Below are 22671 nucleotides of genomic sequence, written 5' to 3'. Positions count from 1 at the left end.
GCATAGTTGCATATTCAGATGCTCTTGACAGGTGCACTCATTTAGATGTATTGCTCTAGTTAGAAACGAGAATAACAACTCAAAAGCCATACCATTATGCCTGTTTAAAGGCAGTGTATGATGATGAAAGAAAAAGGGCCACTGCATCGATCCATTTCTGGTTTGAAACAGTTTTAACGAAATGAATGTAAATGGCACATTATTCATGATGCGAGCTTTCATTTTCATTGCTGTCATGCGCGCTGAGTGCCAATTGTGTCCAGGCGCTTCTGCTTTGTGTCTGCCTTGTTTGTTCTTGGTGCCTTTGCATTGAATTTTGAAACAATGCACCAACATTGAGTTACTGTATATGCTCCCACAGGGAGCAGAGTTGTGTGTTGGTTTTCAGTTTGCTGCCTTGCACTTCCATTTGCTAAGTGCAGTCACATGGCTAAATAAGCACTCATGCAGTGTTGAGAAGCTGCCACTAAGGCACAGATACGGTCAACTACCGATTTTCTGGATGGCCGACTTTTCGGACGGGCCCCATAATTCGGGCGCCTTCACGGCGCCACCATGTACCCCATAGAGACAATGCACAACAACGCCTAAAATTTTGGAGGCAACAACCCTTCGACGTCCGATTTTCCGGACATTTTGCCAATACTGTAGCTTCAAAACGGCATTATCGAAGCCACCACCTCCGCCATTTTGATTATCTCACCGCTTCGAACAGGCGCTCTTGCACGCACCTCTGCTGGCAGCCGTAGCCACCACCACGGCAACACTAGGCCTAGCTGCTTCGATGTTCGCTACCAAGCTTCTACCTGTTCGGTGCTGTGTTTTTCATTGAAAGAATCTGCCGCTGTCAGCAATGGTGCTGACTCCTCATTTGTAATCCTCGCCAATGGCTTCGAAGCTCTGAAAGCATGACGTGTTGCGTCCTGCCGGTTTTCGAAAGTCATCTTCGCCTCTTTACAGCAGTGTTACGCGGTGAAGCATACACAAAGTGGGAAGGGGCAATCGTCATGGGACAGTGTATTCCTTTAATTATACACGCATGCACCCGCCGTCTCCTGTCACAGTACGAGTATGAATACACCTAATAAGTGTACTGGCAGGCCTTTAGAGGTATTTCGGATGTGCCTGTGGCGACTGCTGCCTTTGGGGGCAGTGAAAGGCACATATTCATCTTTAGGGCTGCTCGATTTTCAGGACGTTTGCGGGCCCCTAGGGAGTTGGATCGGATATTGCCTGTAGATATACTACTTGCTAATAGCAGTGCCACAGCATCACAACACTTTGATGCATTCTTCGCCGACCCATGTCCAGATGACTACTTCCAACATTAATCTGCCTTGATTTTTGTTCTTTCTTTTGTACTCGTTAAGATTTATTGGCGTGTATTTTGACAGATGTCAAAGGATCCTGGCTAAGCAGTGTCTCTGCACATGCAACGGGAGATTTTTATACGTTCAGAAGAAATCGAGCCACCAGCTTTGCCGAGTTGTGTTTTGTTTGTCTCCCAGCTAAAGGGTGTTGCCCATGCAAGTAGTGGGAGTTGACCATGATTGCTGGTCTTGTGACAAGCTTGGCTTGTTCGCTTGGAACTTGTGACAAGCTTGGACGAACCAAAACTTTGGTTCGTCCTGCATGCAAGGTGGTGGACCTCTGCGCAGTTCTGCTCACTCCGGGAGTAAACACAGTAACTCTACACCAGTGAGCCTGCTTGTCTATGTTGATGCCGTTTAACGTGTTGGGTCACAGCATGTTGTTGCCGCTGGTTGTGCAGAGGCACTGAACCCGGGACTGGCAGCCCTATGGCAAGAAGAGGAGGACCGCCGGCAGGAGCCAGTCTCGTGGGCACCCCTCTCGCTTGGTATGTTGTTGAAAGATTGAGTAAAGAAGCCAACTGCAACAATATTTTACTTTGGCTGGATTCGTTATGAATTACTAGTATGTGCTTTTGAAACAATGCTGGTGAAACTGCAGAGGTGGTCATTGCCATTTTTTTTTACTTTCTTTCTTTTCTTCTTTTTTTCTTTTTTGCTGACAGCCTTTACATGGCACCTAAGCAAGTGATGTGGTCACCTGGTGGTGTGCGGGTGTTATCCAAATCCCAGAACATGGCCTCCGTGATTTTGACTTTCGAGATTGGACACACAACCAATCTCGAAAGTCATGCCCAGAAGTCAATGTCCCAGGTCCTGTATCATTCTTGGCCAGTGGAAATGATGTTTTTTTGAGTTTCTGTATCAAACACAATAACTTTTTAAATCTTTCATAATGCATTCACTCTTATTTCAAGCATAAAATTTTGTGTTGGGAGTGATCTATATATAAGCTGTCTGAAGTTAGGATTGTTATGCAGTCCGAAATTTCTTTTTATATTTAGCCCCCTTTTAAGAGTTGGCTTTAGCTCAAGACCAACTCTCTATTACACATTTCAAGCACATGCCAAATGGAGAAAGGCTTGCAGATCGCTGTGCAGATCTGAATTAAATTCATTACATTTACCTGACAAACGTTTATTAAGGGAAAAGCCTTAGGACGGCTCATGGGACGAAAAATCCGATGTGCAGGGTTACTCCGAGTGTCCAGCGTTGTGGCACCAAAATCTATGGCACCAAAATTCTGAAAGAGTCGAACCCTCGACCTTTGGTAGGAGTCGAACCCACTACTTCTGGTGTTAATAGGGCGAATCAGGTCATTAATTCTTTTATAAGAAAGCGTGAAGCCGAGGTAAAGAAAAAGTGTCAGCATGACTTGTGGTGTTAACTAAGGCAAACTTAATTAAGGCACAGTTAATTGTTATAGTTAAGGCACTAGAACCCACGACCTTTGGTGGGAGTCGAACCCACTTGGAGATTGGGCGAACCGGCGATATCTCGAAGTTGGATCCCAATTGGCATTGTGAAATATGATAGTCGAACCCAGTACCTTAAGTGTTCATTAAGGTAAAGTTAATAAATACATGATTAATTAATACATAGTTAATTAAGACATTCAACCCTGCGGCATTTGGTGTTAATTAGGGTGAAGTTCATTAAAGCACAGTTAATTAAGGCACTCGAACCAAGAAAACAAGTAATAGGAAGTAACAATGTATTAGAATGAAAATGTCAAGTAATGCAATGAATGTTTCATAAGTGGGCTGGGTTTCACCTTCATCGTCTTTAGCATATGATAAACCTGAAAGAAAATATAAAAAATTGAAGTGTCAGTTTTATACAACTCTAACATTGCACCAAAAATGGAGTGTGCAATTGTGCAAACTGTACCTACAGCTGTAAAATAACAAAAATTTGATCCCCTCACTTATTCTTTTTCTTGATTTATACATGAGGCTGTCGTTACAGACTAGGCCACATGCATATGATATTTAAGTGATAGCGATGAGTGACAATGACAATCAACAAGTTTGGCAGCCACAGAAGGTGATCTGTTACCATTGCTTGTTGCATCACCAGCTTCTGGCAGCCTAGAAATTTTGCTTGTTGCCTGGAAATCTGCACAGCGGCTTCCACTGGTTAGCATGATTGCATAACAACATGGCCGCACTCAGGCTGCCTATTTCGGTCCAAATTTGCCCTTGCTGCTTGGGCCCCTATGTGACAGCAAGAAGTAAATGGTAAAAATCAGCCTGGGCTTAGTTTCATGTTGCACCGAGGACAAAGTTGTTGGTAGTGACATTAGCAGTTTTGTTTGATGCTGTTAGGCCTAAGACACAACTGAGCTGTGAAAGTTTTGATTTCCACCTACGAGATGGGGCCACAGCGTCTAACATTGGTGATGTGGAATGCTTTTTCGCTGTACTCAAGTGCAGTATGAAATGTTGGTATATTAAAGCTATATCTAGTGCACCCTAGTTAAAAGCATAGATCTCATGGCACATTTTAAGTTGTTTTACAGGTGTGCGATTGTAGGCAATTGGATAACAATGTAAATTTTTCAGTACCTATTATCATAATTTTGTGTCAATGTGGTTGTGCCACATCATGCTATGGCAGGGTCCATGTATCGCTTTGCTTGTTGCCGTTGCTTGAGTATCGAACACGTGTTGCTGCTGCTCAAGTTTGCGAATAGGATATGTTCACAGTTAACTGAAAATTGTTGCATTGCTTACCTCAGTTTCGCACAAGACTTCTTCAGAACATTTTGGTGCAGAGTAGTGCATTAAAGAAGGGTGGTCGAAGCTGACTTGGAATCATCCACTACACTGCACTCTCGTGGCTAAAATGCAGTTTTCGGACATTGAGCCAATCGGTGCCTTTCACTAATCACGCAGAAGATGTTGGCTTCCCCCCTACCGAGAGCGAGCGGTTCTACCTGGCCAGACTCGACAAGCTGCTTACCAGGCCAGCCATGGATGAGTGAGTGTCACTTGCTGCATCGAGCTTAGCTGATCGATTTGTGCTGTCGCACCCTAATTGCTGTGCACTTTTTAAAGGCGGTTGTGGTTTTGTTGTCAAATTTTTTGTTTGTTTAATGTAGACCACATTCCCCCCCGTCAGGTGTTTTAGCTTCCGTGTACCGCATCAACACTAAACGGACGTGCTGCGCTAGCATGCGCCATAAATTCTTCGCAAGTGCAACTCAGGCTTAGAGGCTTCAGTTGGCCTGGCATACTGTATAGTTTCAATCTTTGGGGTTCAGAAAATGATTATGTAAAAGGGGGGGTACACAGTCATCTGTTGGAATAGAGAAGCCACCTTGTTCTGAAGGACAGATCAGTGGCCTAGGTGGTACTCAATTTTCGGATTGGTAATACTTAAAAGAAATACGATTGACTTCCGTTAATTCGACCCTGACGGGACTGACGAAATTGATCAAATTATCCGACGGGTCGCATTAAACAGGATGCTGAAAAAAGAAACTGCAACACACACCAATGATTTGTTTGGCAGCGGTTGCTTGATTCTTACACGCCGTCAATTCAAATGCGTGCCCACTTTCTACGTGTACAATGTAGAAAACTAACATGCATCCTATTTTATAGCAAGAAAAATAGGCAAAGGTCTAATATGTGTTGCACCAGGTGGCCGGCTTTCTAAAGCCAGCTTTGCCTCAATACAGCAGTGTTGTGCGGTAAAGCATATGAACACAGTTCTGGTTTCGTATTCGACTGCACTGTGCAGGCAATTTCCTGACAAACTTTCTTGGAAAAAAAAGAAAAGAAACTTGTTAGAATCTGGCAAGTACCATATGCAGACATTGTGACTTACCATTCATCATTGAAAATCTTGCTAGGGGAGGCTGGAAATAGGCATTTCCAATGAGAGACTACATGTGTGAAATGCATTCACTGTTTCTTAAGCTCTGCTGAGACATGCTGCTGCTAAAGGAATCACTATTGGGGTCACCGTAGGGGTCACACACATGCATGCTGACCGGTCATGTTCGAATTATTTGGCGAAGGCCACTTTTAGGATTGAAATAAAGAAAATTTAGGCCCATAGAAATGCATGGGTGCCAGCCGGGACCTTTGTTTGGGTTCGAATTAACAAAAAAAATTGATTTAACTTGAATCGAAAATGGAAGTCTACTGTACTACGAATTTTATTCCTGGTGTCTGACATATAAATGACTTTGTGTTCTGGGTGCCTGACATATAAATCACTTTGTACTTGCTGAATGCTTCACGCAAGAATGTATTCTGTTGATGCAAGTTCTTGGTTAGCAGGGCAACTGTCATGAATTTAATTTATGAGGCAACTCCTGCAATTTATTTAGTTGCACAGGTCCCAGCAGTTTTGTACATTCTTATGCACACCAAATTGTGTGAGTGAGGGTCACACAGACGGCAAGGTGCTGCAATGATAGGCTCCATGAGCATGATCACAATATGTGCAAATCAGTGCAAGGACACCTAGGGATCAACTGCCATGAGTTCAGTTGCTTCGTTTTGGCCAAAAATCCCAAGCTTAGAGATCATGGAGGTAACCACAATTTATTGCTTGGGGAACCACTGTGGTTGTGTTACTTTGATTGCGCTTTTGCAAAATCATGTTAAATTGCATTGGACACGTGGTTGCAGTCATTTTCTCGATTTACTTGGCTGTCCTGAATTTTCATATTTTCACGCATTGCTTAGTTGCAGCTCTTTGCATCTTGGTTCTGTAAACAGTCGAGCATGTGTATTGAACCAACGGTATGAAATAATGTGTATCTACAGAATAAGTTCCAGTTAGGAATTTACAATGATATCTCTCCTTTCACACTTCTTGTCTAACTTTGTGTGCTCCACCATGATAACGTATTCCTGAAAGAAATCAACAGAGGATAGGATGCATGCATTGTCTCTGATTCCTTTTGCTACTGTGCTTTCGCCAGTGCAGCGAATGGCTAGGTGTCCACTGCAGTTAAGCACTGTGTGTGAGTGTGTGTTTTTTTCTGTAACCTCTGTGTGTTTCTGAAGGGTAGGTTCAAAGACCCAGGGGGGCATAGCCATGCTGCTGGTGTAATGGTGTGGGGCACGTTTCTTGTGGTTTTGCAGGCAGGAGCTAACGGGTAGGTGGGCATGTTGGTGGCCTGCGGGGCGTGCACTTCCCTTTCTCATCCCTTCTCTTGGCCTTAGGCACTGCCAGGCAGTCCAGAAAGAAGCACCACTCCAGGCTGCTGGACACCTCCCACGGAATCTGTTGAGTGTTTTCTCTACACATTTATTTTAGAGTCCCAGCGTAATGCACTGACTTGACTTTATGTCACTTTCCCTTTGATTTGCTCCATGCATTGTGTCTATTACTGTGCTTTTTTTGTGTGTGTGCTTCTTATGCTTTTCTGGCTGGTACATACACCATTGAATTTGTAGTGTAGGTGCCAAACTGTCTCTGGGGCAAGAATCCAATAAAATAAAATTTAAATAATATTGTGAATGAAGTCTATTAGAAGTTAGCATGCTCGCCTTTACCTTGTCTTCTTGTTCCTGTCCAGTTTAGTGCTAGTCGTTGGCATTTAATGTGTGCAGTACTAGAGAATTGTGGGATGGCTCTGCTTGTGACTCGTGACGTGTGCAGTGGACAGTCAGGATGAGGCACTGGCCGAGGCACTGGCGCAGGCGGCATCCAGCTGGCACCAGGGTGCAGACGAGGAGGAGGACAGCATCCTGGGTAGCCTGCCAGCGCTCGACAATGTGGTCGACGAGGAGGACGACCATGATGTTGAGGACATGTCCCAGGTACGGCTTCATGGGGACGGGCCTCGTGGGACTGAAATTATAGAGCTCATGCTCAGTTGGTTTTTATTGCTGTACTGGCTATGCGCCGAGGACTAAGAGCCCTCAGTGCATGCTTGATCACATTACCGTGCCCTCACCTACACCCCCTCCCCCTCCTCCTAGAACGCTCTTGATCCTCTTTTCCCTCGCACGCACTGCTAACGGCATGTGAGGCACACTGTAATGCACTTGGACTCCATACTTAACCTAGGCTTTTTCCTGCACATGTCGCACGCCAAAGCTTTTTTGACGATTTTGGTTTTGCGTGCTGCACCACACAGTTGATCCGGCGCTATTAGCAGCGAGAACTTGAAGTGGCGCCCTCTTGCGAGTGACGTCACGGTCAGGACGCCGCTCGCTCCGGCTCGCTCTGCTGCCCTGTGCGCTCGTTCCCTTCGTGTATGCTTGGAGTATGGGTGGCTCGAGTCGTACTGTAAAAACCCGCGTATAATACGAGGTTTTTTTTCCTATTATTAGCGTTCCAAATTTTCGCTTCGTACTATATGCGGATCCGAACAAAGATTTCAGTAAGAAATTTGGGCTAGAAGTTTTGGTTTCGTTATTGCTGCATGGCTATGGCTTGACTTCATTATTGCTGCGTAGCTACGGCTTGGTTTCGTTATTGCTGCGTGACTACAGCATCGTTTCTTTATTGTTGAGTGTGCACCTTGGCAGCACACATGCAAACCACGCTTCGCAGAGTGCATCTTTTTTATTCCAAATTGAAGGACCAAGATGTCCGGACCACGAAAATAGTGCACAGCTGCTTTCAAGAAAAAGGTTATTTTAGCCACACAGGACATCGGCAACAGTGCGGCCAGGAGGCAGTTTGGTGTCAACGAGGCAAGCATTAGCGGATGGTGTCGACAGAAGGAAGCCCTTTTCGCGTGCAGCAGAACGCGAAGAAGCTTTCGCGGTTCGAGGAGTGGGACATTCCCGGAAATCAAACTTGCCTTGACAAAGTTCGTACACCAACAGCGAGCCGCACGAGCGTGGAGCTTATGCAGGCAAAAGCTAAGGAGCTTGCAAGAGGAAAAGGGCTACCGAGCTCCGCCTTCAAAGCAAGCAAGCACCGGATTTATCGCTACATGTGCTGTGCTAGTTTTTCCTTATGCCGCCGAACTTTGATTTTGCAAATCCTGCCCGAATCGTTCGAAGAGCTGCTTGTGGCTTTTCAGCGCCACGTTATTTCGCTGCGCAAGTCTAAACACTTCCAGCTAGGGCAAATCGGCAATGCTGACCAAACGCCGGTTTATCTGGACATGTCATGGCCCCTCACTGTGCACGAAAAGGGCTCTAAACAAGTTTATATCTAGTCCACTGGCAACGAGAAGACGTGAGTTACCGTCATGTTGTCTTGCATGGCAGAAGGCCACAAGCTCTCGTCCTATGTCATCTTCAAGCACAAGACAGTGCCTAAAAGTGAAGAGCTGCCAAGAAAATGTCGTTGTGAGATACCATGAGAAAGGCTGGATGTTTGAGGATCTTGTCCTCGACTGGACAAAGTCCAAGTGGTGTAGGTGACCCGGCGCACTGTTGTCGTTCCCGTCCATCCTCGTGCTGGACGCGTTTCGTTGCCATTTGGCCAACTCAGTGAAAAGGCTGTTGTGCGAATCCTGCACTGAACTCATCATTATCCCGGGTGGGATGACGTCTCAGCTGCAGCCTCTAGATGTTTGCGTGAACAAGCCATTCAAGGACATGATTAAGCGGTGCTACGCAGAGTGGATGTGTTCGCCAGCCACGCTATGCAAGTGGATTGTGGATGCATGGGGCAGCATACCAGAGGGCCTTGTGCGTCGTGCATTCAAGAAGTGCAGCATCTCGAACGCGCTCGGTGGCACAGAGGATGAGTACCTCTGGGAAGATATGTCCGACAAGGAACTATCCGAAGCGAGCACAGCTGAGGAAGACAGCGATTGGTTGAAGTGCCGAGTGCAATTTAAATAAATGTTTTCCTCGAGTTTTCCTAACTCGTATCATACGCAGATAAAACTTTTTTTTCTATTTCTTGTCCCAGAAATTTCACCTCATACTAAATGCTGGTTCGTATTATACGCGGGTTCTTACTGTACTTATTGAAGGATGTGTCGGCTTCTTTCTGCTGCCATGCCTGAACCACAGTTCCTTCAAAATCGCGTGAGTCGAGAAATATTGCGACTTGGATACCGCAAGCTGTGTAGCGTTGAAAGGGTCTACTGGTTTTGCAACGCGTATATGTGCCATGTCTGTCCATAAATTTTGCGTAAAAAGAATGTCTGCAAATTCAACATGTGAAGTTGTGTATGATGCTTCGCTACACACTTAACATTCCCTTAGTACAGTCGAGCCCACATGTAACGGCCCCACTTAAGATGAACTTTCGCTTGAAATGAACGAGACCCATGCGACTGCCAAAATGTACATTGTTTTAATGGCATAAAATTGCACGTATAACGAACGCTCTATGAGCCCTGTTGCTCGGTTACAGCGAACAGACAACGTAAGCCTGGTGCCGTGGTGCGAGATAATGACGACCTCCGACCCCTTTGCACGCGCGGTCTGTTTCCCAAGCCTTCTCGCAGGTGAACTATCCGTTTCATGCCCCGCTACCTTCTGCCCACCGTCACCTGCTGGGCACGAGTGTCGACGTGTGAGGTTGCCCTGCCGCCCATCTTCGCAAGTCGGCTCCCCTCTTCTCACTCTTTCTTGCAACTCCCTCGCTGTTTCAATGGGCGCGCTTTGGCGCCGGCTAAAGTTCAGAAGTTTCGTTTCCTGGCCGTTACCGGCAAAGCAGGCCTCTCCACACATCTCCATGCTTCCTCGCTTCCATGCGCCATTCTAGTTGGGCCCGAGTTGTATTTAGGATGGCGGACGAGAATGCCGTGTCTGCAGCAGTCATGAAAGGAAAAACACGACATGGCAACGAAACGAGCAATTTTGACGGAACTGTCTCAAGGTGCTAAACACTGTGAGTTGGTGAAAAAGTAAAATGTATCGAAATCTACCATCTTGACGATTCTAAAGAGCAAGAAAAAGATCGCCAGCTCTTATGCTGACTCGACGAACGGAAAGTGCCTGTGGACGGCCACCTATGTGGACGTAGAGGACGCGCTGCTCAAGTGGTTTGTTGATGCACGGTCTTGCAATATGCTGATAAGTGGACCAATGCTGCTGGGCAAAGCCAAAAACTTTGCATTCCTGCTAGAGTTTCTTGACTTGTGCCCAGGCAGTGGCTGGCTACATCGATTCAAAGTGCGGTGCGAGATTGCTTTTAAATCGATTGTTAGCGAGGCTGCTTTGGTAAGTGACTTTCTGTGCTCTAATATTAATGGCAGCGACCAGTGCATGCCCTTTGTAATTGGAAAATCAAAAAAGCTGCATTACTTTCGGAGCTGTGTAGCTGTGGACTACAGGCACAGTACTAAGAGGTGGATGACGCGCAATTTATTCACAGAGTGGTTGGACAAGTTTGACTGCGACATGCAGAGGTAAGGAAGGCGTGTGCTGCTCATGCTCAACAACTGCTCACCGCACAACGTGCGAAATTCTCTGACGGCAGTTACTCTACTCTTCCTGCCGCCCAATACCACTTTGAAAGTGCAGCTGCTTGATTTGGGCATAATACGCGCATTTAAGGCATTGTATAGGCGCCGAATTGTGGGGCGCTTGCTGATCGCTGTTGACTGTCTGGTTGCCAACTTGCCGCTTCGAGTTTCACTGCATTCAGCCGTTGAGATGGTGAAGGTGGCCTGGGCGGAGGTGACAGCCGCTTGCGTGTGAACTGTTTCCACAAGGCCGGCTTTGTCGACGCAGTGCCTGATGTGGAGCCTGATGCTTCCGAAGGTGATTACTCTGGCGGTGATTTGTGGCAGCGCGTTGTCGACTCTGACGTGGGGGGCCACGACATTGGTTGGGATGACTTTATTTCTGCCGATGAAGACGCTGATATTGTGGAACTGTGCACAGACGAGGGCATTGTTTGTGAAGTGCGGGCGGAGAGCGACGCTGAGGAATCAGATGACGATGGAACTTCGGAGCCAGCACCCATAATCACACCAGTAGCAATGGGCTGCATAGAGGGCCTCAGGCAACTTGTCCATGCCAAAGGTCATGGCGAAGAGCATGCTTCTGCTTTAAATAAACCGGAGAGCGCCCTCATCGGAGCTGCACAGCAGAAACAGATGAGCATCGCGCACTTCTTTGCAAAGAAATAAATTTTGTGCTTTTACTAGCCACTCTTTTTAAAGCTGTGCTCCACTTACTACGAACTTTGGGATATAACTAACAGACGTCGCGTGATACTCAGGTTTGTTATAAGCAGGCTCGACTGTACTTTGCTATGAGAGACATTGCGTATCACACGGAAGAAAAATCTTGGTATTTGGGGTTAACATGTTATCCGTGTTAGAGAGACACTGCCTGGCGAAGCTGTCATCATGTTTGTTATTACTCTGGTGAGTTGTTCTCGTCAAATATGGCCACTTTATTAATGCATGAAAAAAAGAGTTAGGCACGCATGTCATAAGTGAAATGTTGCTGCTACTTTCACCTCTCTCTGAAACAGGCCGCCATAAAACGAATTGCTCATGGCTGCTAACATGTCGGCACGTCATGTAGAGTATTTACATAGTTAACTCACAAATACCATAGTAGCAATCACCTGAAAGAGAAGTGCCTGTCAATTGCAAGCGATAAAATGTTTCATGGTGGCCCTCAGTAGCCTGTATCGACAATATGGCACACCCCTCACGCAATGGTAGCAACTGACTCTCGTTATGGCGAGGCACGCATTGTTTGCGAAACCCATCAGTTCACTACAACTTCAAATGGAAACCATGAAGCAGTTTTTTACAGTGCCAACTGCAATGCCTAAAGTATAGTTCAATTACTACAGCGCAGCTTAAGGGGCCCAGAAAAGGAAAATTCAAGCACCTTCTGCCTCACCATGTCTCAATCCGGCATTGTTTAACTATACAAACTGAGAACTATTGGCTTCGTTAATACATAAAAGAGAACCTCGCAAACCTTCATAAGGAAGACACCACAAGCCTTACATATTTCACTTGATTTTTTGCCCTCCGCCGGGGCATTGTGATATCTTCAATATGTCCCATAGTACAAATGAATGACGCTTCGGCTTCTTCGTGGCTGCAGCTATATGGTCCAGAAGGCATATTTCACTAAAAAATTTTGGCCGAGCAGCCTGTGTAAGTTCGCCAAACAGATTGGACATGTATATTCCTCAAGCAACACACACCAGTAAATTGCTCAAGTGAGTTGAACGTGTAGCACGAAAAAGGGAATCTATATTGGTATATTCCTTTTTGTGTTCTGCAAACATAAGTAAGCCTCAATTAGCTTTACTTCAAATTACCGCGACTTAAAATAAATGAGTGAAGAGCCGCATAATTTTTAGAAGCAGTTAAAGACGCAAGTGGAGCTGGTAGAATCTAAATGGCAGTGTTAGTTAAGTCCTCGTGTTACTGCCGAGTGCTTATGTGAAGAAATCCAAAATCAATATTATACCATGAACTACTTGTCCTAACCAAACCTGTTTTAGTGGATTAAAATCAAGGTAACTTGCAGAAGTCATATATAGCCAGCGTTTGTGACATACTTGTTGCACCGTGACAGATATGGTATCATAATTGGATTCTTATATGCTATGTTTTTGTGGTTGTCTATCCGCTCATGAAAAACCCGCAATGGGCTGGTCTGTGCTCTTTCAGCTGGTACTGCAGCATTGCCTTTGAGAACTGTATCGTCGTCTAAGAAATAAGCTATTTGAATAAATTTTCGCAAACGAAGACGTCTTAAAAATATATTTCAGACGACTGCCATAAGTATACAAGCAGAAGGGACGAGAGCGAACAAACGAAAACACTGCAGAAGGCGCTCTGACACCGCCCGAACTGCAGCAGACGACAGGCGCGAGTCCGTACCCTGATGTCGCGCGAGCGGTGCTCACAGTGCCCCGTGTTGTTCGTTCTCGGGGCTAATATTTAAAGGGCCCCTCACTGGGTCTGGCCATCTTCAGCGGACAAGTGCAGCGCATTCAATGAGTGCAAACAATCGTGTCTGCAAAGTATTACACCACTACATGCTGTGAAAACTGCTGAAATTTCGCACCAAACGCCGTGTGCCCTTATCCTTGTGGCTGTCGCACTCCCAGCTGGAGAGTCGATGTCATTCGCTCAAATGTGCCTACGAAATTTGTAGTGCTGTGATGTCACTCACACCGACTCGTGACTTTAAGAATTATTCAAGGCCACAGCAGTTATTTGTTTAGTCTGTTGCTTCAATGAACGAATGAAAGTTTAGACAAATAATAAAACCTACACATTGAATGTCTGCGTGTCTCTGTTTTACTTCGTACCATAGCAAGGGAGGTATACTTCCGTTTTGTCTGCTTGTTCCGATGTCGTGCAATCGCGCATGCAGAGAACAAAACTATGTAATTTTCTTCCGTGTTCCAGCGTGCGATCATGTTCTTTTACCTGCTCGCATCTACCTCTATGTTCATGTGGCGCCGACTTATCTTACCGCCATGGTGCCAGCGGTACAGTGACGTGGTGTGTCGCAGTAAGGATCCATGAGCCAGGCCAGCCTCTCCAAATGTGCGTGCACTGAGGAATCCATCTTGCAGAAGCTGCCAGAAAGCAATGCAGATGTTCTTGTGCACAGCTTGCATGATTGTGCAGAGTGTGAAACGAAACACATGCAACAGTTTGGGAGGGGGCAGGCTCATGCACAAGACCGTCACTGGAAATGTGCCGTGCAGAAAAGACAAGTGAAAAGAACAAAACAAAGCAACAGGGTGGGGACCTTTGATATGTACGTGACGCAAATCTCCGGCTCTGGTATGGAAGAACGCAGGGCAGGAATTTTGCTTGCGGAGGCTAGACGCGGTGCAAGCGGCAAGAGTGTTTATTTTGGCACTGAAGCACGCGTCCTGAAATCGTGGGTTCGTGACACTCCAAACATTTATGTATCCGCTAATAATGTATCAACTTGAGAAATTCTTGTGGTACAACGTCCCCTAAAAGGCATATAAAAATTTTAAGCATATAACCAGAATTTGCTTGTGGCTTGATTGAAGGGCTCTTTTCAGTTCACACCCCACTTAATCCAAATAAATTTCTGGTCCCCCTGGAGTTTGATTTAACGAGATTCTGCTACATCAAATTTATGAGTATGGCGAGCTATTGTGGAAATTTTAAAAGAGACACATTCATTTAGGACTGTTTATACAGGGAAATCTCGAAATAACGAACTTTTGGGGACCGTGGCAAATTGTTCGTTATTTTGAAAGGTTGCTGTAGTGAAAGCCCCAAATTGATTCATTTCGCCTATCAGTTTATCAGTTGTCACTGTATGAGCTATCCATGAAAACATCGCTGCTGGCTCACGGCCCATGCTTTGCTATTTTCCATAGATTCCACTGCCACGCACCATGTACGTAGAGTTGCGCGCATAGAAGAGATGCTGACGCTGAGAAAGCCACCTACAATGAAAAAGCTTCATGTTGCCTATAAAGCATGATGTTTCTTTTTGTTTCTTTGTTTGTTTTTCACATCCCTTGCTGTCAAAACACAGTCGAGGACAGCAGAGAGTGACGTGATATGATGAGATTAGGAAATTTTCAGGCATAAGGTGGAGCTGGCTTACACAAGATGGTTGGGGTAGGGGGTAATTGGAGATCGCTGGAAGAAGCCTTTCTCTTGCAGTGGACATGAGATAGGTTGGTGATTACGATGAAGCATTTAGGTAGTGTTGCATGAGCAGTGGGCAGTTGTACTTAAAGGTGGTATATAGGTAAACTGTGCCATGTGTGATGGAGTGCCGTTTTTGGTGGTGATAGGTGTTTCAGCTAGCAGGCGAACGGGAGCAGGACAATGATGGAGACAGCTCAATGTCGGACCACTCTGATGGCAACGAGGCCTACGACCCGTTCCAGCTCGACGGTGCCGACGACCGACCCGGTGAGCAGTGTCACCCTGTCATTTCTTTGAGGTCACTGTACCCACAGGGAATTTAGCTAAATTGACTTGTGTGCAGAGGATTGGCATATAAAGTTTGGCACAATTTTCTTCGACCGTATGTGGTTGTAATGCTAATGTTTTCCCATTCTGTGCACTCTCAAGGGGTGGAGTCGGCGGTCTTGATTGCACACACATGGAAGGAGAGACTGAATAGTGTACCCAGGACAGGCCGTTTGTTGTAAAACTGTGTATTGTTTGAAATGTGTCTGTAACACGATCCTGGGCTTTGTGTGTGGTTAAAGAAAAACACCCTTAGCACAGCGAGCACTTTCAAAAAGGGCATTTATTCATATATGCAATAATGCAAACTAGGCAATAAGCAAAGACTGGTTCCTTGATCAGACGTTGGGGAATCGGGAAATTTGACTTGCCAATAGCAGGGGCGGGACTCCTGCCCTAATTGTGCCACGTTGATACAGATCCAAATTCCTGCACCAAACTGTGCCAAACACAGAAAATTGACTGAAATTGTGCCACGCTGCGCCAGAACGGTTTTGGCATGTACGCTCCGGCAGCGTTCGTGAACATCGAGCAGATTTGTTTTCTGAAAAAGAGTGCAGCCGTTCATACGCCGCACGTCACAGGACGGTGTTTCCCACACAGAATTTTCGTGCTTATAACACTGGACTTCTTGGTGCTTCCGGGGCCGGCACGCGCGGGGCCATTTCCGGCTGTTGTTGCTGCTGTCGGAACAGCCAGAGCGGCTGTATTTAGAACGTACTAGGATGTGGTTCAGTGGGCCGAGTGGCGTAGTGCTCTCTTATAGTCGAGACGCAAAACAGCAAAAAGTAGGTGGAGGGCACTGTGAGTGAACTAGATAATAAGGATAACGCGTGCTGCGGTGTGTTTATCAAGTGCACTAGCATCACTGACTCAAGGCTGGTATAATGTAAATGTATTCCAATCTGTTTTTGTGCCCATATGGGTGAGGCCTGAGCCGTTCTGAAATATCACTGAGGGCTAAGGGCGGATTTGGAATAAAAAGTTGCAGTTTCGCCCGTAATGCAAAGTATCGATCGTGATAGCAAATCAGTAGACATTTATACGAAATAAGGATAGTAGCTTTATTGACCTTATAAACTTGTAAACATTTGCTTATTAACTAAGTTAAGGAGCATGGTGTCACGCGGGCACAAGCAAACATGAAAACATCTTTCCCGATGACTGTCGGAACTTGCTGTCAAAATTCTGGAGTGGGGAAGCGTAGCAGGAGCAACGACCAAATAGAACTTTGTGCTGCCTCTCGCTTCAGCATGAACTAAGCAGTGAAAACAACGCACAAAAAGCTATCAGCCCTTGCCCCCTGTCCCCATCACAGATTGCTTTCAAGATAGGGCCCGTGCGGCTGCATCACACCCAGCAGCCAGTAGCCACCGGAGTAGCAGGCCCCCTCTGCTCCCCCCGTTGCCTTGCGTGCAATGGAAGACAGTGCGCTTCCTCCCTGCTTTCCTCCCTTGCGCACACAAGGGGCTCACCCTCGTACGCTTTCACTTGCACATACACCAGAAGTCACGCAGCAATGATGTTATCGCTCCAGACTTTATATGGAACCTCACGGCAACTGCAACGGCAGGAATGCTTCTGGAGTGTCCATATAATTGCTATCACAATAGAACAGATTGGAATACTTTTATCTTATACCAGCCCAAGCTTGATCACTCTGTGGTGACATATGGTGATCCAGAAATTATGCTACCACATTGATTGGCCCGCATAATTTGAGAACATTTTCTGCTATCATCATAAACTTCGGTGTGGGAATACGTTGTTCAATTGTAGTGCCACCTATGTTTTCGTTCGATTGTAGTGCCACCTATGTTTTCGGCTTTACAAGAAAGCACGCGTCCTGCACTGCTTGACCTTCTCTTCCATATTATAGTAGGCTAGGCCTACAAAGCACGCTTCTACTACTCGCTTGGTGTTCGTTTATTCTGTGTTTCATTGTGGTTATGAAGTGCACTGCCATCATTTATTATTACACCAAAATTCAGATTGGCCTGCTCCAAACTGCTCCAAAATGCAATTTTACGTGCTCCAAGAATGACTTTGGGCAGTCCCACCCCTGCATTAGGGAAACCGAGCTAATGTTTGCACATGCCTGGCATCTAGGTCTTGTTCGTTGACAAGTGCGGTCCCACAAACCGAAGTGTGTACGATGGATTTTGTGTGACAAACACTTGCTGGAACTAAATCACCGCCACATTTGCTGGGGCTGTACAGTGGTTGCAAGTGGGGCGGCGGCGATCACCCGGGACCAGGGGACGCAGACGGGAGCACGGCCGCCCGTGCTGGTGCGACGACTGCTGGGCAGGGCGCGGGCACGGCGCTGCACGCGCCTCTCGCTGCAGCGACGGCAGCAGCAGCAGGGAAACCCACAGCTGCGCAAGCCAGAGCAGTCACCAGCAAAGTCTGCTGTGCCTGCCGCGGGACTGGAGACAGGTCATCAGAAGGTGGAGGTTCCGGGTTCCTCCCCGCTTGTTGCCGAGGACTGGCAGCGCTGGCAGAGCTGTCACGTGGCGTCCATGCTGATGGCGCCGCTTCCAGGTGATGGCACACCTTCCAGTGGTGTACCCAGCCCAGTGCAATCCCTGTCTCCCGAGTGTGAGTTGTGGCTGCAGCCACTTTCTGTCACCTAGAAACGTCAGGTTGCGGGCAAATTGGCAAGAGTTAGTGTAACGCCTAGTCGTGAGGTAGGCAGTGTGTGTGAGATGGTAATAAACAGGGTTTGTGTTGAAAATTCAGTACGGAAGATGAAAAACATGCTTTCTATGAAAGGACATAACGCGAATGCTGTCAGTAGAGTGAACTGAGCAAGTTCATCAGTATTCGTGTTGGAAATTTCAGCGTGGAAGTTGATAAAGATGCGGCCTAACCTAAATGTAACAAAGACACAACCAACACAAAAACACCTTTGCTACATCCGACATGCATTATAAGCGTACGTGCTGATATTAACAGAAAAATTTGTGGTTAGGTCTACGTGAAAGAAACGCAAGCAAGATGGCTCTTTATCATCATCGTCATCATCATGATCAGCCTATCTTTATGTCTACGGCAGGATGAAGGCCTCTCCCTGTGATCTCCAATTACCTCTGTCTTGTGTTAGCTAATTCCAACTTGCACTTGCAAATTTCCTAAGTTCATCATTCCACCTATGTGCGCTTCCTTTCCCTGGGCACCCATTCTCTAACTCCAATGGTCCACAGGTTACCTAATGTACGCATTACATGACCTGCCCGAGAATATTGCCTCTCTCCATTTGCTTTTTAATCTAGACTGCTCTCTTCCCGTCTTTTAACGTCATGCCTAACATTTTCGTTCCATCACTCTTCGCGTGGTCCTTAACTTGTTTTTGCACTTTTTTTTTTAACATCCAAGTTTCTGCTCCATATGTTACCACCGGTAGAAAGCAATGATTGTACACTTTCCTTTTCACGAACAGTGGTAAGCCCCAAGTCTTGATTTCGTAATGCCTACCATAGGCATTCCTACCCATTTTTAATCTTCTGTAAATTTCCTTTTTATGAGTAAGGTTTCCTGTGAGTAATTGACTTAGATGAACATACTCCTGCACAGACTCTAGAGGCTGACTGGCGATCCTGAACTCTTGTTTCCTTGCCAGGCTATTGAACATTACCTTTGTCCTCTGCATTTTAATCTTCAACCCTACTCTTACACTTTATCAGTTAAGGTCCTCAACCATTTGTTGCAATTCATCCCCATTGTTGCTGAACAGGACAGTGTCGTCTGCAAACCGAAATTTGTTGAGATATTTACATTGAGCCGCACTCCCAAGCCTTCTTAGTCTTACAGCTTGAATAGTTTGTCTGAAGTTTTCAAGCTTAGGTGAGTGTGTGCTAGGGGCTCCTTTCTGCTCCTTTTAAGTTGGATTGGAAAGGAGGGTGTAAGCCGCTCCACTTGCTCTGGTTTGGTCTCTGCTTCCCATGCGTCTTTCCTCGTCACTTTTATGCCACCCGACATTACGGTAGCAGGTGACGCATCGAAACCTTTGCCTTTGGTTCGAGTTTGCTTGAAAAGCGGTCTGAACTTTGTTCGAAATAACCCTTGCTTGGTTTTTGCAGTTAGCTTTCCCGGAAGTTTTTCTCTATTCAAAGACGTAGGACCTTGCCGGGACCAACAGAGCAGTTCAAAGCTGTCAATTCGAATGAGGAGATTTCTAATTATCGGGATTTCACTGCATAGAAATTTTGCTATAATGAAATTCAACCTTTTGTGTGCATATATACAGTCACCGGAAGGGGCCGCAAAATTTTCCGTATTATCGGGCAATCTACAAAAAAAAAAAAAAAGAAGGCTCACTTGTATGAGGAAAAAAAAATTTTTGTTGAATTTGAGAGTCGGCGACAAAAGATACGGTTTCATACTGCGTTGGCAATATCTTCACATCCGGGGTGCAAAACAAAGCCAGCATTGTGCGATGGGATCTCATTGCACTTGGACTTTACATGGCACACGACGTTGCTTCGCTTCAGGGGTCGCTCTCAGTTGTACGGCATGCTATTTGAAAGGTGGGTTCACAAGCAGCCGCTTGTAATTTAAGCATTTGACCATCTGCGTCCGCAGATTTCTTTTGCTCGGCATACCTTTGCAGCAGCAGTGAAATTTTGTTATGCGGAAATCGTGTATAAATGCACTTTGTTATATTGAGGTTCTAAATACATGGTGTTCTATTGGCAAGAAGTTATAAAAAGTTAAATACTTCATTAGGTCAAGCATTTGGTCATATTGAAGTTCGTTATACAGTAGAACCCCGTTGATACATCCCCATTATGTACATTTACCTGGTGCCAATATTCGCAGTCGGGAACAATAAAGTTACCCAGTAGAGTTAGGCTCATTTTTTACCGGTTCATACATTCCCAGAAAACAAGATTTTTCGGCAGCAACGTTCAGTGCGTCGCCAAACTGCGATCATATGATATGTTTCATGACCGCTGGATCCCATGTAAACAAGAAAATGCGCGAGGTGTGCGCGATCGAGAACAATATGTAAGTGCCCACCATAGCAGCTTCACCCCAATACTCGCTTGCCCGTCTCATGTGGAAAGGCGGGCGCGTATTCAGTTTCTCATTTCGGTACTAGCAAATCTTCTCTGGAGCTGTCGTACGCGGCATTCACAGCTATCGCCGCCAAACCTATTACGATAAGCATCTCCACCTGTCTGTTTTACCGCACGTAGTGCATAATGCCATTGGTAGCGTACTGCATACTTTTAGTAGGTGATAATCCAAACAAGCAGCTGTTCCTTGCTGTAGGTGGCGCGATGTGGGCATCACGTTTCACTTCGGTGGCATCCTGCGTCGCCCACCAGCTTGATTTCACTTCGGTTTCCTGTCGCCCTCTTAAAACACCACGCAGTGAAAAAACAACAAAATGCGTCTTGTGCCGCCGAAGCACCTCCAGCTCAATGCGTGTCGGCATTTTGTGCCACAACGATCTGCGCAACGGTTCGCATTATGTAGATGCCAACAATAGTTAACTCTGTCCATTTCTTCTAGTTACTGCACATCCTACGTTTTCCCGGCTAGTATGTTTTTTCTCGCGTTTTTTTTCCAAAACATATAAATGAGGTTCTACTGTAATAACACGATAGCATTGAGGGCCCCGTGTTGAAAAAATTCTGGTGTCGGCTTCTTGCGTCGGACGTTGTCTGGTGAAAAATCATTCCGAATCACAACCGTGCAGGCCCTCCACGTGGTGCAGAGGTGGTACTGAACTAATTGAATTCCTCAACGTAAGATCCGCCAGAAAAATTTTAAAGTACTACGGAAACACAGCCTACAGGCATGATTGTGTCGTATTGTAATTTAAATATACCAGAAAACATAATTCTGTTACGCAGAAACTCGAACGTAAACTGCTTTTCCAGTGTTTCTACCACTCATAGAGCGGCACGCCCCGCTCGGTTTCTTGCAACGACGCCATCCAGATGGCACTCGCCTCCGTGCATCCCTTGGCACTGACAAGAGGTTGTGTTTCTACCAGAAAGCTCACCCACTTGCCTTCGTGCGTAGTGTTTGCCGGCAGCATTTCCAGGAAAGCATCACGGTTACATAAGCTGCCATTGCTGGGAAGCATGAGAAGCAATCAGGGATCTTTGAATGCTGTCGCGTTCTACTCCTAAAGGCAAAGCTTAAGCGTCCTCCAAATTTTTGAGGTTTAACTGCATGCACTCTAAATTACAACTACACCTTGCCCCGTTGTTAACATGCACCCATTAAATCAGTGTGAACAAGCGGGTTTGTCAGGTTGGATTGCCGGCTCTGGGCCAGCCAAGCCAAGCCATTCATCAAGGCATGCATGGGGCGATCAGAATGTACCGTTTTAAAGAGTAACATGTGTTGTCGAGATATTTTCTGTATGTTATGGCCAAACATGATTAATATACACTGACTAGTTCTGTTTTCAAGTGAAGCTTGTATTGGCTCACAATTGGCGTTGTCGTGGTCATGCAAAAAAACCCAATTGCTCCCAGAGCAGAGCAGCTGCGGGAAAGGGCAGTTTGATGAGTTGACTGCTGCGCCGGCACCGGAGCGTGAATCATTAGCAAGGATTCCAGCTTCAAAGGCGCGTGTTCACGCCACGCATGCAACCAATCACAGCCGTTTCACTTCCGCCGGGGAGGGAAAAGGCAGGAAAGGGTATCGCGATAGCTGCGCCGGTTTCACTTACGTTCTGTTCAGTCTCGGAAAATGGATGGGACGGCCACGCATTGTCCATTCTCCCGAGGAACAGGCAGCCTTCGACGAGCGGCGGCAAGAACTCGCGCGTGAAAGGGCTGGCCGTCAGTGCGCCAATCCAGCCGTTAGAGCCGCCCGAGTCCAGACAGTCCAACAGCAACGAAAAGAAGATCCCGAGATGAGGGACCGGGGGCCCGAAGCAATCCGGCACCATTACCTTTGGGTTGCTTAACCCTTTCGCTGTCACGGACGTACCGGTACGTCATCGCGCTTCCCCCCCACGGTGTCACTGACGTACCGGTACGATCTCTATCGTGCGTTCAAAATTTCGCGCCTGAGCGCAAAGCTGGCGCTCCTAAATTGGCCACGCCATCTGTTGACTCTTTCTACAAGTTCGTATATTCTCCCCGACCTGTGTAACCCATGTTTTGAAGAGTACGGTGCGACTGCCACTCCCCACTTTCTCTTTGCTGAGTGGCGCGTTGGCTCCGCGTTCGCTGGATCATGTGTCGCGTGCGTGTGGTTATGGGTTCAAGGGTTGTTCTGCCATCTCCGCTCGTTTGAAGGTTTATTTTTCTTCTGTTGGTGTGTCTGCTACGCCGCGTCAAGTTCAGGCGCACGTGCCGTTGCCTCTCCGAAAAGAGTGACTCGATTGCTGCTTTCGCTCTCTCGCCGAACCCTCGCTTCCGACTTGCAGCAGTAAACGTAAAGCCCTTCGAACTTTGTTTAGCCTTTTTCCATCTCCCTCTG

The 22671-nt window shown here is 46.4% G+C and overlaps 1 protein-coding gene across 3 annotated transcripts in view; it reads left to right on the top strand.

Moving 5' to 3' along the window:
• The window catches only part of PolZ1 (DNA polymerase zeta catalytic subunit), a 164189-nt gene that overhangs the window by 58170 nt on the left and 83348 nt on the right, over positions 1-22671 (top strand). For all 3 annotated transcript variants that reach the window (XM_055066363.1, XM_055066362.2, XM_055066364.2), the window contains 7 exons: positions 1772-1858; positions 4268-4352; positions 6476-6489; positions 6557-6619; positions 6996-7156; positions 15039-15159; positions 17440-17820. In XM_055066363.1, coding sequence (XP_054922338.1) covers positions 1772-1858; positions 4268-4352; positions 6476-6489; positions 6557-6619; positions 6996-7156; positions 15039-15159; positions 17440-17820 — 912 coding nt within the window. The remainder of the gene's footprint in view (positions 1-1771; positions 1859-4267; positions 4353-6475; positions 6490-6556; positions 6620-6995; positions 7157-15038; positions 15160-17439; positions 17821-22671) is intronic.

Source organism: Dermacentor andersoni, chromosome 6 (genome assembly GCF_023375885.2).
Source record: "Dermacentor andersoni chromosome 6, qqDerAnde1_hic_scaffold, whole genome shotgun sequence".
NCBI classification, from domain to species: Eukaryota; Metazoa; Arthropoda; class Arachnida; order Ixodida; family Ixodidae; genus Dermacentor; species Dermacentor andersoni.
Note: the sequence above shows the minus strand (reverse complement) of the source record. Positions and strands in the feature narration are given on the sequence as shown.